At 42.1% G+C, this 19,395-nt stretch overlaps 1 protein-coding gene across 1 annotated transcript; it reads left to right on the top strand.

The window, feature by feature from the left end:
* The first annotated feature begins 470 nt into the window (after positions 1-470).
* On the top strand, positions 471-14,502 carry colec10 (collectin subfamily member 10). The gene is made up of 7 exons (XM_088998675.1): positions 471-663; positions 6,148-6,219; positions 8,450-8,521; positions 11,719-11,772; positions 13,162-13,257; positions 13,375-13,586; positions 13,805-14,502. The coding sequence occupies exons 1-7, from the start codon at positions 555-557 to the stop codon at positions 14,006-14,008; spliced, it is 819 nt and encodes a 272-aa protein (XP_088854801.1). The 5' UTR covers positions 471-554; the 3' UTR covers positions 14,009-14,502.
* The last annotated feature ends 4,893 nt before the right edge of the window (positions 14,503-19,395 follow it).

A 19,395-nucleotide genomic window follows, 5' to 3' on the forward strand; every position in this document is an offset into this window, starting at 1 on the left:
TAAATAAATAAAACGATGTTTCGAACATAATTCACTATATGAGTGAGGTCCCGGGATTTACCCATTCGGACCTCACTTGTCTAGTGATTCCACTCTCAAGTCCACTTCTTATTGCTTTGTTTTTTAAACAAGTTGAAGTGGGAAATGCAGTTAGGGGGACATCTAGTGTTCAAATATAACACTGGTTCTTCTCTAAACTTATCAGAAAGGGTGGTCCTCACTCCTGATGTGGAGTTACCCGGACCTCACAAAGTCGTTCAAACAGGAATGTGTGTGTGTGTGTGTGTGTGTGTGTGTGTGTGTGTGTGTGTGTGTGTGTGTGTGTGCGCGTATGTGTGTGAGAGAGAGAGAGAGAGAGAGAGAGAGAGAGAGAGAGAGAGAGAGAGAGAGAGAGAGAGAGAGAGAGAGAGAGAGAGAGAGAGAGAGAGAAAAAATGCTTTCTGGCTTAAAAGATATCTGCTCAATAGTGCTGTACTGTCCGACTGATCTTTACTTATATTCTCTCAGTAGCGCAGAGGAGGTGTCACATAATCTTCATTTTCCTTTGGTACATCATGGCAAGTCACACAACTGGGTTATTCTTAATTTGTGTTTTCGCGGCATTCTCCTATGTTTCCATGTCTCCCCAAGTCTGCAGCAACTCTCTCATACCTGGAGCTAAAGGTAAACACTACTACATATGCAGTATGCTGTTCGTGTTTTCTTTTAGCGTGACAAAATTAGTATATGATGTAATTGTGTTGGGTTATCATACCTCCAACTTTCAACAGGGATTCAGTAATGCAACTGTTTTCCATTCAAGGCTGTTGTTTATTTAACAAGTTCACATGAAATTTGTTTGTCTTGTTAAATGTAAGACGGAATGGAAAATTCGAAGGAAACAACAAGAATAATGAAAAGAATACCCAGCGTGCAATGTCCTGTTGTTTAACAGCAAACTGATTGCTGCCCCACAGATTTTTAGGAGTGAATGTCAACCATTTTACAACATCCAGTAGCTTTTCCTCCCCGCCTATTCAGACAGAGCCAATAAAGCACACACCAGGCAAAGTTAAACGTACTTTTTCCCCCTCTCAACCTTTGTGCCAACAGGACACTAACGTAATGTCAGATGACGTGGAGGGAGTGAGTGAGTAAGTTAAGACCTGTTTGTGTGCATGGTGACACTGAGAAATTCCCACTGAGACTGTATATTTAAACAGCTACCACGACACTGGACTGATTATTTGGATAAGAGTCTTAGACTCAAATGACTGCAGAATCCATCACTTGACAATGACCTTGCCCATGTTTTTGTTTTCTAAGGGTGATCTGGGGTGTGGTAAATTCTGGTGTGCATTCACACTTGGTCAATTTTCTCTCTCATTGCTTCTTTTTCAGGCTTCAAAAGATACACCTTTACATGGACGCATTGGCATGACCCATTGGCATCAAATCAAATGACACACAATGCTTAATGCCAAATTGAGTGATATTCATTTCACGGTACTGCTGATAGGAATTGTTATAGCTAAACAGAGTATGTCCTGAAGAATGTCTGCTGTTCTCTCATTCAGCACAGCTCCATTCCATTGAAAACCGAAGAAGTGGCTAATTTGAACCACATCACTTTCGGCAGGGGTGTCAAACTAATTTTTATCATGAGCCACATTCTCGTTACAAAGTTCCTCTGAGGGCTGGAATGACCAAAACTATGGATGGAGCTCAGAGGAAAAATTGTTTCTTTCACTATTGTATCAGATCGTCTGTGTAGGCTCTCAGTTGTACAGCAGTGATCCGTCGAGGAAAATATTTCTTCTTCGTTGATGTGTTGGACGCATCGCTCCTCATCCGAATAGCTTTGTCAGCAAACTAAAGTTGTGCTGACGCCAGGGTCAGAGTTACCAGCACAACTTTAGTTTGCCGACGAAGCTCTTTGGATGAGGAGCGAAACATCCGACACCTTCAAAGAAGTACAGAAGAAACGTTTTCCTCGATATTGCATAAGCTACATTTCAGATAGTTGGGTGAAGAAAATGCTCACAATATCTCTCACTCACTCACTCACTCACTCACTCACTCACTCATCCCATGGCCTAGAAGGCCGTAGGGGTGCCATGATGGACGTTTGGGCAGTCAGAGATCTCCAGCGCTCTCGGTCTTCAGCAGTTCGTAGCAGGGTGTGGAAGCTGCAGCCTGTCCATTCCTTAATGTTGTCCATCCAGCACTTCCTCTGTCTTCCTCTTCTCCGCTTCCCTTCCACTGTCCCCTCCAGGATGGTTTTGGATAGTGAGGTATGCCTTATAACGTGGCCAAACCAGGCCATTTTACGACGTTTCACCATTGAGAGTACAGGCTCTTGTTCTCCAGAAAGGGTGGTGACTAGCTGTCTGACGTAGTCATTTGTCTGGTGTTCCCTGTAAGATATATTGAGCATCCTTCTGTAGCTCTTATGCTCAAACGCCTTGATCCTGCGCTCTGTGTCTGCTGTAAGTGTCCAGCTCTCACAGCCGTATAACAAGGTGGAGAGTACTAGAGACTTGTACAGCCTGACCTTCACTGCAAAGCCAATGGTATTGCTCCTCCAAATTCTGGCCAGTCTTGTCATGGCTGATGTTGCTATTGCAATTCGTGATTTAATCTCCTTTGTGGAGCTGCCATCCTCACTCACAAAGGACCCAAGGTATTTGAAATCCTTCACCACTTCTAAGGTTTGCCCGTTCATTGTGATTTTTGGTGGTGTTGTTTTATTGTAGCTATTGACCAGTATCTTGCTTTTCTCTGCGCATATTTGCAATATCTCTCCTTAACGACAAATGAGAAGTTGAAATGTTGGTTTAAATTTTACCAAAGATCATGGAAGTTGTCATGTTTGATTAAATTTTTCACAGGCCTCATGAAATGATGCAATGTTCCAGATCTATCCCTCCGGCCATGAGTTTGTTACATGTTCGATTCGCTAAAGGTATTAAATATCGAGTATTCTGGGAAAGCACTGAACAACTTTGTGTATTGAAAACCTCATTCATGAAATCGGGTAATACATTAGAATTTGGTGGGGTTCAGCTGTTTCTTCATTTTTTTTAGAACTACAAATGCAACTTCACATAGGAAAGATTGTGGTCATTCTGTTTAGATGAATATTAATCATGATAATCAAAAAGGGTCGCATTGTTTACACTGAATGTTATCCATTCTGACAATACCTTTAAAACATCTCACTTTGCAAAGTCCTCACCATGTCAGAGGCCTTGCAAGGGTCTGTCATCTTCTATTTTGATTTATTGTTTGACCGTGTTTCATTTGCCTTTAATTAAATAATTGACATTAGTGTTCATGTCCTCAGAATGTGAAATTAGAACAACTCAAGTCAAGTTGAAAGTGTGGTCACCTGTGGAGCTTGCGTTCTCGCTTCACTGATGGTAGAGTATCAGTAGCCTCAAAAACAGCCACATCAATTGCCATCTCAATAAAACTGAGGCTGAAGTAATTATATAGCATTAGGTAATTTTTCTGTATATGATTCATTTCGGTGAGGACAAAATAATTCTGAGCGAGCAAAGCCTTTCAGAAGGACTGTAAGAGTCTTAATATGGCCCTGCAGTTCAAAGATGTTTGTTGCTTTCCTGCCTTTGCCCAGCACCTAATTTACATAATTGTCCTTGGCAGGAACATCAGACATGCCTTGTTGCCAAGACCTCTCTTGTGCACCTCATTTTTCTTTTTAACTCACTATAATGATGTCACAATTAATAGTCCAATGGAACTTTTGTTTAAAAAAAAAGCCGTGTACTTTTTGTTTGTTCGTTTGTTTGCTTTGAGCATGCAGGATCAAAAAATAAACACCCAAAAAGGATGTCTGTGTAACCTTTCAGTCATCAAGAGTGGTCAATCGAGGAAAAAGCTTTCTTCAGGCATCATATAATAATAATACATTTAATTTCAAGCGCCTTTCAAAACACCCAAGGACAGTTTACAATAAAAACAATAAAACAAAGCACATAATAAAACCATAAGTAAAATGATACATAATAAAATAGCAGAATGAACTAGACATTGAAAGCAATTTTAAACAAATGGGTCTTGAGGTGGGACTTGAAAATAGGGAGGGAGTCAATATTACGGATGTTGGGTGGAAGTGAATTCCAGAGTTTGGGAGCAGAGCGGCTGAAAGCTCTGCATCCCATCGTGGTGAGACGGGCAGAGGGCACATAGAGGTGAAGGGAGGAAGAGGATCTGAGGGACCGAGAGGGAACAGAGATTTGAAGCAGGTCAGAAAGATAGGGAGGGGCAAGGTTATGGATGGCTTTGAATGTAAACAGAAGTATTTTGAATTCGATACGATGTTTAACAGGTAGCCAGTGGAGTTGCTGGAGGACAGGGGTGATGTGGTGAAAGGAGGGGATTCTAGTGATGATCCGGGCTGAAGAATTTTGGACGAGTTGGAGTTTACGGAGAAATTTCTGAGTGATACCGAAGAGAAGTGAGTTGCAATAATCAATGCGGGAGGTGACGAGACTGTGGATAAGGATAGCAGCGGAGTGAGGGGTGGGCGAGGGACAGAGACGGTTAATATTATGGAGGTGGAAATAAGCAGACCGAATTATGTTATTTATATGGGACTGAAAAGATAGTGAGCTATCGAGGATGACACCCAGGCTCTTGACCTGAGGGGAGGGGGACACAGTTGAACTGTCAATGGTGAGAGAGAAACTGTTAGTTTTGTGGAGGGTGGATTTGGTACCGACAAGGCGAAGGTCAGTTTTTTCACTGTTAAGCTTGAGAAAGTTATGGGAAAGCCAGGATTTAATTTCTGAGAGGCAAAGTGAGAGGGATGAAGGTGGAAGAGAGGCGTCGGGTTTGCTGGAGAGGTAGAGTTGGATGTCATCCGCGAAGCAGTGAAAGTGAATGCCAAACTTACGGAAAATATTGCCAAGCGGAAGTAGGTAGATAATAAAGAGAAGTGGCCCCAGGACAGATCCTTTAGGCACACCAGAGGACACAGGAGAGGACCGTGAGGTGAACGAGTTGATTTGGATGAATTGTGAGCGATCAGAGAGTTAGGAATGAAACCAGCGAAGTGGGGTGTGGGTGATGCCTAGGGTGGAAAGTCTGTCGAGCAGGATAGGGTGGGAAATGGTGTCAAAAGCTGAGGTCAGGTCGAGAAGGATGAGGATGGAGAGTGAACCGGCATCGGCTGCCATAAAAAGATCATTCGTGATTTTTATGAGAGCCGATTCAGTACTGTGGCGGGGGCGGAAACCAGACTGGAATTGTTCGTAGAGGTTATTGTGAGTGAGGTGTAAGTGAAGCTGGGACACAACTGTCTTTTCAAGAATTTTGGCGATGAATGGAAGGTGGGAAATTGGATGTAAGTTATTAAAATCGCTTGGGTCTGAGCCAGGTTTTTGTTTTTATGTACTTCTTTGAAGGTGTCGGACATTTCGGTCCTCATCCGAAGAGCTTTGTCAGCGAACTAAACTTCTGCTGGTAAATCTGACCCTATATCCCTAATGGACACAGGTGGTGGTGCCGGACCTCTGCTCTGACATGTCCCTGCTCTAAGTTTGAGGGAGCAATGGACCACTCCTTGAAGCCAATCTGATTACCTCTTTTGTTCTGTCTGATTACCTCTAATGTGATATCCCTGGCTCTGATTTCACCTCGTTAGCTCTGGTATCACCTCATTAGCATGACTAAGCCTATGTGGTAATGACCAAAAAAGTCTGTTGTAAGCACGATCTAAATTAAACCTGAAACCACCATGGCGATTTAGTGAAGGTTTCTGCTGTTTTTTTAACTCCTTTTTCAAACCATCTTTTTTCTTTAACTAAAATTTTAACCTCACTGTCGTCAAATGAGTGGTTGCTAGCTTATAGGTGTAGATGTACCGCAGATTGAGGTCCAATAGCATTGTCCTTGTGATGTAGATGAAGTGTATTATTGGGCATTTGTTTAGTTTCCTCAATGTATTGCTTTTTACCCAAAAAGGATGAACCTTGCATTAGAACTTGCTCACAACCACAACCCCCATTAAGAATTTCAGGTGAGTTTTTTATTAACATGCCAGATTGATTCCAACATATTGGTAAAAAATTATGATTGTACAGTCAAAACAGTTTTTGAGAACTCTCTTGTTGTTAATTTGTCGTCTTTTGATCTAACCAGGTGACCAAGGTGAGATTGGATATGAAGGAGACGGGGGCAGAATGGGGAAGAACGGCCCACCGGGACACCCAGGTAGCACAAACTAGATTCCTTTTCTCCTTCTAATGATTCGTCTTGATGCCAAAATGACAATTGCATAATTTTAGACCAACAATATGCTCATAAAAATCATTTTAATGCTGCCTGATTCTTGGATGGATCCTATTGGACTTTGCAAGTGCACTGGATATGGACAGCCTGCATGGCAAGAGCCCACTGGAGACACACTTGCACACATACACACACACACACACACACACACACGCACACACGCACACACACACACACACACACACACATACATGTGCACACACACACACACACAAACACACGCACACACGCACACACACACACGCACACACACACACACACTCACTCACGACTGTCAGCTTGTTACTCTCCAGAAATCTTTATTGGGTAAACTCGTAAATGTAAGTACTAAATGTAGACATTATTCAGCTTGGAGTGACTTCAATGCCGTGTAGCCATGCACCATTGCGGTTTATGTGTACACTAAATGTAGCACCATCACAACCTCCAATATTTTAGTTGCAGTCTGTCAAGAGCTCCACAGATGACGCATAAATTCCGTGTTTTAATTTAGGAGATTTTACAGGAAAACGTGGCTTAATTTTGGAATGTTAAGAGGGACTTAAGGACAGCTAATGCCCTGTAAACAAAAACAATGCGTTGCTCCTGGTTTATTAATGTCAACAGTGTGCTGCTTTTGCGTTACAGTTAGCCTCATTTGAGCTGTTAATTTGCGATTGTGTAGGTTAATTGCCGTGATGCGGAACCCAGCAGAAAAGTATATCTTGACAAATGAAAACATTGGCTCAGCACAGGAGTTTCATGCAAGCCAATTTGTAACTCGTCAAGCCATCCGGGAAAAAAAAGGTTCCACCTCAGAATTTTAACCAGAGTTTAAACAGTCTCTTTTGTGATATTGTTTAACCAGCTCTAGGTTCATCATGACAAACAAGGTCTTGCACCTCTTTATCCTCCAGCAGCTGCATGGGGAATCCAGACGTTAAACCAGTTGGAGGGTTTGGCCATTATAAAAAGCAACAGCAGCGATAGGAACGAGTGTTATCTGAATGATGGATGAGCGGTTTAACAGGCTTGTGTTAGCACGCGGAAAACAGCATTCATTAATACAGGGAACAACAAAGCAACACATTCTTATTTCTATAAACAGTCAAGAATGAAACTTCAACAACACTTCTTGCACTTCATCATGAAGCAAATTAACTTGTAAAGATACTATGTGTGTGTCTTTCACAGCAACAGCACTCTCCGTGTGTCAGTTTCTATTTCAAATATCATTTATTTCCAGTGGAATCGTTTTCTGAGGAAATAATCAAGGCTGAAGTCCATAGTTTGGTTGTGCTTGCATTCGCACACACTTACTATGAAGTAGACCGAATCTGTTTTTTGTTTTGTTTTTTTAAGGAAAAAAAACCTGGCCCTGGCAGAGGATAATCAAGTTTGCCTTTTTTCGTATATTCACGTGGACAATTACATTATCCATTGCATGACTTACAGCCATTTTCTGCATACGTGATTCAGTGGAATTGTGACATATTGCAAAATATTTAAAAGAGGCAATTTGATTTGGGGACGGCCCGGTAGTCGATTGGTAATCACGCTGGATACACAATGTAGAGGTCAAGAGTCCGAGTCCAGCTCCGGCCTCCCTGTGTGGAGTTTGCATGTTCCCCCTGGGCCTGCGTGGGTTTTCTCTGCATCCTCCAGTTTCCTCCCACATTCCAAAAACATCAATGGCAGGCTGATTGAACACTCTATATTGTTCCTAGGTGTGTGAGCATGTGGTTGTTTGTCTCTGTGTGCCCTGTAATTGGCTAACAACCAATTCAGGGTGTTGTCTGCCTCGTTCCCAAAGATGGCTGGGAAAGGCTCCAGCACCCCCCGCGAACTGAATGAGGATCGAGCGGTCTGGAAAATGGATGGCTGGATTTAAATAGATTTGACACAATGCACGCACATCTTTTTAATGAAAACCATTTTATTTTGTAACATTGCTATCACACGTGCAAACAAGTCATCTAATGAGAGGCAGAGACAAATCTTCATTGTGGGGTGAGGTTTTTCAGCCCCCCCCCCCCCCCCAAAAAAAAAAAAAACGTAGCAAAAGAAACAGCATACTGTATGTTTTGTGCCATTTTTTCTTTGCGTGATGTGTTAAAGTCATGAAAGGATGTAAAAAAAAACACTTGATGGCTTCTTTCTTCTGTATTGCCAGGAGCATCGGGAGAGGTGGGATCCAAGGGCGACATTGGTCACATAGGAAAGATGGGGCCCACTGGAGCCCAAGGTACGACATAGGGACAGTCAAGACAATCTTGTACAGGAACACGGTCCCTATATATTGAATATATAAGCTATTTAAATCAGGGGTTTCAACCTCATTTCACATTGTGGGCCACATATGCCCTCGGTAGATGTCAAGTGGGCCGGACCATTAAAAATATACCATACATGCTATAAATAACCAAAATATTATCATACCAAATATCATCTTTCATTAGTTTTGGTGTAAAGAAGTACAGGAACATTTGGACATTTAATGAGCATTCCTTTTACACAACATTTCGTTTCACGAACAAATGTGCAATTTACTTTTATCATTCACACATGCATCACAACTGATCTCAATGATTCTACAACGGCACAAAACTTTAACAATACACTGGTATATAAAAAATATAATAATGTACTTTAAGACTAGATGATATTTATAAAGAAAGGAATTTTTAAACCACTGCTTTTGTTCCTGATATTTGGCATCTTTTGGTCTGTACAAGTGCATCAATACCAGGTGTCATGTCCTGACAAGCTGACACTTTCAGAATGTCATTGAAGTGTTTGTTAATGAGCTGTGAACGCATTTCAGTTTTATTGATATTCATTACTGAGAAGATTTGTTCACAAGGTAGTTTGTTCCAAACATGCACAAAACTTTAGCAGCCAGTGCTGTTAATTTGTGATACCCTGGTCGTAGATACTGCTAAAATTTGTCCAGACCTACGGAGGCAAATTTGCCCTTCAAATCTGCATCACATTGCAAATCAATTATTTCTAGCTGGATTTCGACCGGTAGATCAGAAGCTTTAACTGTGAAATGTGAGCGAAAAACTGACCATTCTGTCTCAAGTTCACCAAATACCTGAAAAAGTTTCTCAAACTACCACAGTAATCCTGCAATTTTTTCTTTGTACCGCATCGCGTCCGCATCAGATCTGGTCACACACTCATCTCTCAAACAGGGGAAATGAGCGGGGTTGCCACTTACTAGGCAGATTACATAGATACAGGCAGATTGACCACCCCAAATTGTCCCTCGGTGTGAGTGTGAGAGTGACTGTTGTATGTCTTTGTGTGCCCTGTGTGTGTTGAAACCGTGGTTGAAAAAAAATTAATGCGGTTGAAAATAAACCCGCTGTTTTCTTCTACGTGGATCGAAACAGCACCACTATGACCCTTTAATGGACAATGCTTGAATTGCGCCTCATTAAAAATATGAATTCCATGTCGTTTGTGCATTTTTTTCCACTTTTAAAATCCTGTGGGCCTGATTAAACCTCCTTTAAATTGTATGTGACATGTAAGCACAGAGGAGATTTTGATGTGCAACCAGTCCATGGTGTACTTGTTTACTCAGCCAAAGTCAGTTGAAGCAGTATAGAATACAAATGGGAGTTTAATTTTCAGCGGTTAGGACAATGGGATGCTCCAAAAAATAATTATTAAAATAATGTGCATGCACCTCAGTGAAGTCGCGACCCATTAAACACTTGGGGGAAAAAAGAATTCCTTTTAAGAAGCGTTGCAACAGTAAACACCAACCAAAACTGTAAATTTGTTTATTTTACGGTTTTATTTTTGCTGCAATATGTTTTCTAAAATTTAATTCCAAAAAGGTCAATATATATGTTTAGCTTCTTGACACATCCACCATACCTAACCTGGAAATTGGGAACCAACGAGCAAATAGGCTTAATTCGTGGACATCTAAAGGTTACCCTCATTTGCGGATTGAAGAGTCTTCATCAGACATGATCATGATGATCTTGTCTCAATTCTTCAAAAATCGATTCAGTGTGGAAATCTGGGCTGGTTGAATTGAATGCAAAGCCGTTATATGCAGAGGAATCCAGGACTCATTCTGGTGTAGCAATGAGGTCATTGGACCGCCGGCCACCACCAAATTCCTGCCACCATATATGTGAGATATAAGTAAGCAAGAAATAATGATTTGAATTCAGTGAAAAAAGAGTGTAGAGTAAAGAGTGTAATCATTCGGTGGCAAAACAATCTATTTTGGAAGCACTCATGTCTTGAAACTGCCTAGTAAATTGAATTAATGTGGTATTGCATGGATTGAACACTGAATGAAATCATGAAAATACTGGTCATCTGTATTTTCATTTTGTTTGTAGTCACATTCTGAAATTCTCAACATTTAGGTAATATTACCATCTGGTGGTGATATTCTATTAGTACAACAAAAAGAAAAAAAATCAGATAAATCCATTTTTTCAGTGAGAAGACATTACTGGACTGAATTTCTGGGTTACATAACTGTTCACAATAATGTGTTCATCAATGAACTGTCAGATAAAATGCCATTTAATGAATGATTCAAAATATAATAACCAGTTCAGCTGGGCTAAGCTCCAGCTCGCCTTTGACACTTGTGAAAACAAATGAATTTGATAGGTGCGGCCCGGTAGTCGAGTGGTTAGCACACCGGCTTCACAGTGCAGAGGTCGTCGGTTCGCGTCCCGGTCCGGCCTTCCTGTGTGGAGTTTGCATGTTCTCCCCGGCCCCGCGTGGGTTTTCTCCGGGTCCTCCGGTTTCCTCCCACACTCCAAAAACATGCATGGCAGGCAGATTGACCACCCCAAATTGTCCCTAGGTGTGAGTGTGAGAGTGACTGTTGTATGTCTTTGTGTGCCCTGCGATTGGCTGGCAACCAATTCAGGGTGTCCCCCGCCTCGTGCCCGAAGACAGCTGAGATAGGCTCCAGCAACCCCCGCGACCCTAATGAGGAATAAGCGGTACGGAAAATGAGATGAGATGAGAGATGAATTTGATAATGGACAGATGGATGGATTTAAAATAGACAGTATATGAATCCGATAAATATTTTCTATCAATATACAGTAAAGTCTCGTTATATCGATATTCAAGGGAGTCCGAAAAAATATCGATATAACCGGGACTATCGATATATCCGACCCTGTTTGCATGTAATTTTCTCCGTGCGTGCATAGAAATAGCATCGATATAACCGGGACTATCGATATATCCGATATCGATATAACGAGACTTTACTGTAGTTTTATGTACGTATCTTATTTGTCACACTGAAATGCCCCAGATCTTCAAACAAACACAAATATTGGTCACTGACTATCTGTTTACTCTCAATTTGTTTTGGATCTCACCTTGTGCTAGTCTTGCACTGAGCATGCTTATAAAGCCCGTGTGTCTGATATTTTTCTGTAGGAGACAAAGGAAACGCTGGCTTTGGTGGACCCGTGGGTTTGAAAGGGAAAGCAGGTATGTCTCCGTATCCTCATTAGTGTATGAAGCTATTTACAAGAAGTCATGTAGTTGAGTTATAATTAATCTGCCTCCACGGTTGGCCAAGTACAAAGAAAATAAAACAAACAGGCAACAAAAAACACGAGGGTTTGCATTCGACCTGAAAAGCCATTGCCATACATTTCGACAGTCAGGGTTTCATGAAATAAAATGAATACATACCGTGCTCTACGCACTCACAATACAGGCAACATCATGACTAAGTAAAAAGCAATGTTCTTCTCTGGTTAATTTACGATGTAATTCTGTTTTATTTGATGTCTTTTTTTACATTTAGCCGACTTCTAGTTTATATATTTCCAGCAAATAGTCAATCAAAACCAACACCATCCAACAACGGTCCATTGATTGGAATCCATTCCAAAAGAAAACGCCCACTAACACAAAAACCTTTTAATTTGTGACAATTATAAATGCAGTTTTTCCTTACATTTTGTTCCAGCTTAAATTATCAATGTGTTGAGCACATTTCTAGATATGTGTACATTTAATTTCACAGAACCATGGTGGTTGATGGTATGATAAATAATGATTTCTCAACTAATTAGTTTGCCTGTGTGAAAAAAGCAGGTACAATTAAATGCGCCTGAAACAATCATGTGTTGTGTTCTGAAGAATAATTGTTATCAATTTTATGTTTGGGTGCCACGGTTGATGGGAGAAAGAGCAAATGCTCAATGGCAACTGCTCAATGGCAACTGACAAGGACATTTCACAACCCCTGTGGTATAACTGATATGAGACATCCCTTGCTCAAGCTGTTGTTGACTGAATGGTGACTACCGTCTGTTGTTGATGTGAATGTAATCCTGGTACATGGAGAACAACTAACCTAGCTTTGTCACTGATGTGGGTTTGTTCAATTTACTGTCCATGTTGTAATGGTCATCAAGTCCTGAAGAATGAAGGACTCTCTGTGTCTTTGTTTTGTCATATTGTCTTTGTGTTGTCATATTATTTGTTTAGTTTTTTTTTGTTCTTTTGACTTCAAGACGGCGCCGCGACAGTGGCTGCCTTTCCAGCAGCTCATGTAATTTGTTTTTCTACTTTCATTCCTTTCATCACTTTGCTGCTGTGAAATGTAAATTTCTCCACTGTGAGACTAATAAAGGAAAATCCAATCCAATCTCTCTCGAAATTGTTGGGTAGTCTCTTGGGGTAAAATGAAGGAAAATTATTACATAAAAAGACACCGGCAAAGTTGACATCTGGCCTGTTCGCCAAATGGCATGTCAAGTACCGACTGTCACCATTTATAGTATAATTTCAATTGGGTTCTTGCAAAAGCTTTGGAAATAGGAGATGATTCTCCTCATATAAAACGTTTTGTGTTTAATTACTTAGGCACTACTTGCGACTGTGGAAGATACAGGAGGGTGATTGGACAGATGAATGTCAATTTGGGCAAGCTGAGGAACACAGTCAAGTTTGTCAAGAAGAGTGAGTTTGTTCACCTCGTACCTTTCACTATTACTGAGCCGTTTATCACTGAAGAAGTGACGACTGTATTTTGTAATTCAATCAAAAAAATGTAAACTGACACTGTCTCTTTTCCAGTCATGGTGGGTTTGACAGAAAGTGACAAGCACTATTACCTGCTGGTGAAGGAGGCCAAAAGTTTCAAGGATGCCTCGATGAACTGCGAGCTGAGAGGCGGCATCCTGGCCCTGCCGAACAATATTGATAGTAACCGCCACATAGCTGGTTATGTCAGTCAGTCTGGACTCACGAGGGTTTACATCGGAGTGCAAGCTGAAAACACAATTATAGTATGTGCATTCTTAACTGCTACTGTTTTGAAACAAACCCCTACCAACAGTGCATTTTCTTAAATCTCCCAGCAACATTTATTTAGATTTTAGCAAATCACTGAGTGCTAAAACTAGGCATGGCATGCCGCACCATGTGCTACTTTGTTCACCAGGAGTGATTCATTTCCCTGTGTCTGAAGTCACTTATCACTCTGTTTTTCCTATTTATTCTTCAGCGTGAGGTAAGAAACAGTTCCCGGGACGCAAATGCCAAACCACTCAAGGATTTTCCTGTTTGGAGTCAAGACGAAGAGATGATTTCTTCCAGCAACAATGCAAGTTGTGTTGAGCTGCTCAGCACAGGCACATGGAGTCATGTGGACTGTGACATGGCCATGTTTTTCATATGTGAGTTTCCAAAAAGCAGGATAACAGGATGAGGAGGAAGAAGAATTGCCACCAACTCCGCATCTTAAGTCATTGAACAGATTTTCATGCAAGTACAGTTGAGTAAATGTTACATTACACTTAAAATATGTCAATTTTTGTGGCATTTGAGATGATGTCAGATTTGAATTGTTTTTACTCTGCAAGTTGGTGCACCAAGGGAATATACAGTTTGTATTGTCTTCTTTTTACAGACAATTAAAGGACTTTTGACCTTGACCTTGTGGATAATTCATGTACAGTGATACCTCAGTTTACGAACTTAATTGATTCCCAGAAAGTGTATGTAAGGGGAAATGTTCGTCTGCCAAACATTTATTTCCCATAAGAAGCCATTAAAAATGAGAATAATCCGTGCCAACAAAAAATTTCTACTAAATAAGCCTTAAAACTACACAAAATATACCTTCTTTTACGTATACTAAATGTGCTATTGTATTGTGATTAAAGAAATAAACTGTACCATATAATAAAGTCGTTTTATTTACCTTTGTGATGGTCGTTGATGTCGCTGCCTCTTGATGATATGCAAGTGAAGTTGCCGTGCTTTCTTGGCGATAATACCCTCACTCACAAGGTCCCCTGCTAGCTGCTTTTCGTTAATCCAAATCAACAGAAGTTTTTCAACCTCTTCTATTGCCTGAGACCATTGCTTAGACAACACAAAAACACCCTTAGCCACACATAGCAATGGTCAACTTAGCATACTGGTACTGGGATGCTAAGTCACACAAACGCACACCTCATTCGTGTTTTTCGATGAGCTCCTTCTTCTGCTCGAACGTAATTTTCTTTTGTGTCCTCTTCGGCTTAACACTAGCCTGTGGTGGGGTCCTTTTCGGTCCTATCATAGCAAAAATACTCCACTCAATAGCAAAAAATGTCTGCACTCAAAGGGGTATGGAAAACTAATCCGCCAGCCATCGTGGCGCTGTTCGACTGTGTGGTTTGGTGTTCATCCGCCGAAACTAGTCCACCAGCCACCGTGTTGCTGTGCAGTTTGGTTCGTCTGTAATTCGTATGCCAAGATTATATGATCACGAATTTAATGTTCATAAGGCGAAAAGTTCATGAGCTAACGTGTTCGTAACCAGAGGTATCACTGTACTTCATACCATAGCTAGTTGATCTTGTTGTGGAACTATGTCTCCAACTTTAGCCAATTTGAATGAGTATTTCTGTGTTTAAAGAATGTCAAAAACTCCTCACGCCCTCTAGTGTGGAGTATGCATATTCTCCAGATGCTTGCATGGGGTTTGTCTGATAGTTCACCAACTTCCTCACACTTTCCAAAAACACATAAATTGACTGGCAACCAATACAAGAGTGTATCTCTCATTTTGTCCAGACCACTGATTACTGATACATTAATGTCTGAATCTCTTAGAAGTGGCTCTTGACAAGGTGGAAGATCTCTGTGTGACTTCCAAAGGCCACGTAGCGACCACTCAACCACTCCATTCCCCACAATTGACATACAATACAATAAAATAGATATAGATTTATATAGTACTTTAACAACAGCTGAAGTTGTAACAAACCACTTAACATGGAAAGCTATCATATACATGAAATAAAAGCAGTCACAAAGATAGTAGAAAGCACCAGGGAGTGAAACAAAGATTAAGTCGGAATCATGATGTGTCAAAAGAGTATAATTGAATTTTGAGATGGGTTTTTAAGATGGGCAGCGAGGGGCTTGCTGAATGTTCAGTGGCAGGTCATTCCAGAAAGTGGGACCAGCAACAGAAAAGGCTCCATCCCCTCTGAGCCCCCGTTTAGTTTTTGGCACATATAATAATCTGGTTAGCAGACTTGAGGCGTCAGGAAGGTGTGTAGAGGTGGATGAGCTCGGCGAGGTAAGGACGAGCGAGGCCGTTGAAAGATTCGAAGGCAAATAATAATAATATTGAAAGGAACACTAAAATGTACAGCGAGCCAGTGCAGGGATGCCAGAGTAGGACTTATGTGCTCCCTCTGACGAGGACGAGTCAAGAGGCGGGCAGCAGCATTCTGGACAAGTTAGGAATGCTTCATGGAGGATTGGTTGACTCCAAAGTAAAGTGCATTATAGTAATCGAGCTGGAATGTGACAAAGGAATTAATTACTGCTTCAAAGTGCTCATCAGAAATGCCAGGTTTTATTTCAGCCAGCTGCCTAAAATGAAAGAAGCTGGATTCAACAACAGCACCAATTTATTGGTCAAGTTTAAAGTCACTGCCTGAAGAATGGAGACGAAGTGTACTCGTGACCATTTTTAAGAACAATGGAGATGTGCAGATGCAGTGTTCGCTTTAAGAATGCTGATAGAGAAGTACAGAGAAGGTCAGAAGGAATTGCATTGTGTCTTTGTAGATCTGGAGAAAGCGTACGGCAGGGTGCCCAGAGAAGAGCTGTGGTATTACATGAGAAAGTCTGGAGTGACAGCAAAGTATGTCAGAGCGGTGCAAGACATGTATCGAGACTGTAACTGTAACTGACAGTTGTGAGGTGTGCTGTCGGTGTGACGGAGGAATTCAAGGTGGAGGTGGGACTCCACCAGGGGTCAGCTCTGAGCCTGTTCTTATTTGCTATGGTGATGGACAGGCTGACAGACGATGTTAGACAAGAATTTCCTTGGACCATGACGTTTGCAGATGACATTGTGATCTGTAGCGAGAACGGGGAACAGGTGGTGGAGAAACTAGAGATGTGGAGATATGCCCTGGAAAGGAGAGGAATGAAGATCAGTCGCAGCAAGACGGAATATATGTGTGTGAATGAGAGTGATGCAAGTGCAAGAGTCATGCTCCAGGGAGAAGAGATACAGAAGGTGGAGGATTTTAAGTACTTGGGGTCAACTGTCCAGAGCAATGGATAGTGTGGAAAAGAGGTGAAGAAGTGTGTCCAGGCAGGCTGGGGCGCCTGGAGAAAAATGTCAGGTATGATGTGTGATAGGAGGGTTTCAGCTAGGATGAAAGGAAAACTGTATAAAACAGTGGTGAGACCAGCCATGATGTTTGGACTGCAGACAGTGCCACTGAAGAAAAGACAGGAAGCAGAGCTGGAGGTAGCACAGCTGAAGATTTTGAGGTTTTCTTTGGGAGTGACCAGGTTGGATAGGATCAGGAATTACTACGTTAGAGGAACAATTTATATCAGAGGCTTTGGAAAGTCAGAGAGGCCAGACCGAGATGGTTTGGACATGTCCAGAGGAGAGAGACTGACTATATCAGGAGAAGGATGCTGAGCCTTGAACTGCCAGGCAGGAGACCGAGAGGAAGACCGAAGAGGAGGTTTATGGATGTGGTCAAAAAGGACATGAAGGTAGCTGGTGTGAGAGAAGAAGATGAACAAAACCGGGATAGATGGAGGAAATTGATTCGCTGTGGCGACCCCTGAAGGGAAAAGCCAAAAGGAAAAGAAGAAGAAAGTCACTGTCCAGTGTAAGACCAAAGTTTGAGATTGTTGACTTCAGATAAGGAGCTCGAGGGCCCGAGTCGACAGGATGAGATGTACATGGGCCACTGGGACCTAACAGTATCACTTCTGTTTTCTTTTTATTGAAGTTGAAATATGACATGTTCAAATTTCTATCCAAAACAGTTTATTTTGACAATGAGGTGTTTAAAAGTACCAGAAAGGCAACAAAGAAACGCTTCTTGACAGATTTGCCCAGTCAGAGTTTGGCGACTTCCTTTTATTGGAATGAAGTTTGCTGACTGTCCTATAATCTTAAAATTTGGACCACCTTTTACTGATGATGAAAGACACGACCGAAAACACACAGAGTTTTACAAGTTACTCTAGATTTAAATACACAGAGAGGATGACAGATGCCACTTCATTGTAGGATTTGTGCTGCATGTGCTCCATAGACTTCTTAGAGGTCTTGATCCCAGACGGCTCCTTTAAAATCATCGAAAGGTGTGGCTGCACTTTTTTTCCTGATTCTGCAGACGCCAGAGGTTAAGGAAGGACTTTTTGTTGCAACACATCGTGTTGATGACAACACAGGTGTCTCTACAAATCCGACAAATGCCAGTGATCTCAAAGATCACATGTGGAAAAAAAAAAACAAAAAAACTGAACACTTGTAAATATGGGTTGTTGCAATATATCAAAATGCATTTCTTGATTCTGCACTATGTACAGTTTTTTTCTTATGGTCTAACGGTTTTGCACATTTACATTTGCACAGTATACAGTTGACATTTTAATTTTGTTATGCTTAGAATATCTTGTTTTCTATCCTTTCACCCCCACCCCAACCCCATCCCTTTTCAATTGCTGCTGTGGACTGCAAATTTCCCCATTGTGGGACGAATAAAGGTATTCTGATTCTGATTCTGATGTCACGAACCGAAGGCGATAGTGGCAGCTGACGAGTCGGAACGTGTAATAATTGGGGAGGATCGCTAACCAACCTCACTAGCTCGGGAAAAAATAAAAAGGCACACGATGGTGCAAAACAGCATACGACAGTGAGCGAACAAACCGACGCGAACGTGGCTAATAAATACCTCTGGCGAAGCAACTCTCGTACCGATAACAGTTCGACGCTGGGTGAGTGCCAGCGTCTGGTTTAAATGTCCAAAAGTGATAAGGGAATTAACAGCAGCTGGCGGACGTCCCCCTCCTCAACGAACGCCTCCTGGCGGCCCACCCGGCATGGACGGGTAAGCCTCATGGAACGTCCTCAGGAGCGACGGGTCCAGGATCCATGCTCAGGGGCCCATTGGCGATCCTCCGGTCCGTAGCCCTCCCAGTCGACCAGGTCCCCAAGAAGGATAGGGACGTGCTGGCGATGTGCCTCGAGGGATTCTGAAAAAATTAAAATATCATCCAAATAGACGAAACAGAATACATTCAGACAATCTCTGAATATATCATTAATAAGATTGTGGAACACTGCGGGTGCATTGGTTAGGCCGAATGGCATCACCAAGTACTCGAAGTATCCCAGTGGCGTCTTGAAAGCGGTCTTCCACTCGTCCCCCTCTTTAACCCAAATGGGATGGTATGCGCTCCGGAGGTCCAGTCTCGTGAAAACGGTCGCGGCCTGCAGGCACGGGAAGGCGGAATCAAGCAACGGGAGCGGGTATTTGTTCTTGATCGTTATTTCGCTGAGTTCACGATAGTCCGCACAGACGCAGCGATTTATCTTTTTTGGCGATAAAGAAAAACCCAGCTCGCAAGGGTGACCGCGATGGTCGAATGAGCACGGCCACGAGGGAGGACTCAATGTAGTCCCGGAGCGCCTGTTGTTCGGGTTGGGAGACGTGGTAAAGTCGCGAACTGGGGAGTGGAGCGTTGGGCTGGAGGTCAATGGCGCAATGGTAGCGTCCCTACCATTGCGCGGTGGCAGGGACAGGGCGCTGTTCCTTAATGAACGCCTGC

The sequence above is a fragment of the Hippocampus bargibanti genome, linkage group LG06 (genome assembly GCF_051943395.1).
Source record: "Hippocampus bargibanti isolate YZ-2025 linkage group LG06, ASM5194339v1, whole genome shotgun sequence".
Classification (NCBI taxonomy): Eukaryota; Metazoa; Chordata; class Actinopteri; order Syngnathiformes; family Syngnathidae; genus Hippocampus; species Hippocampus bargibanti.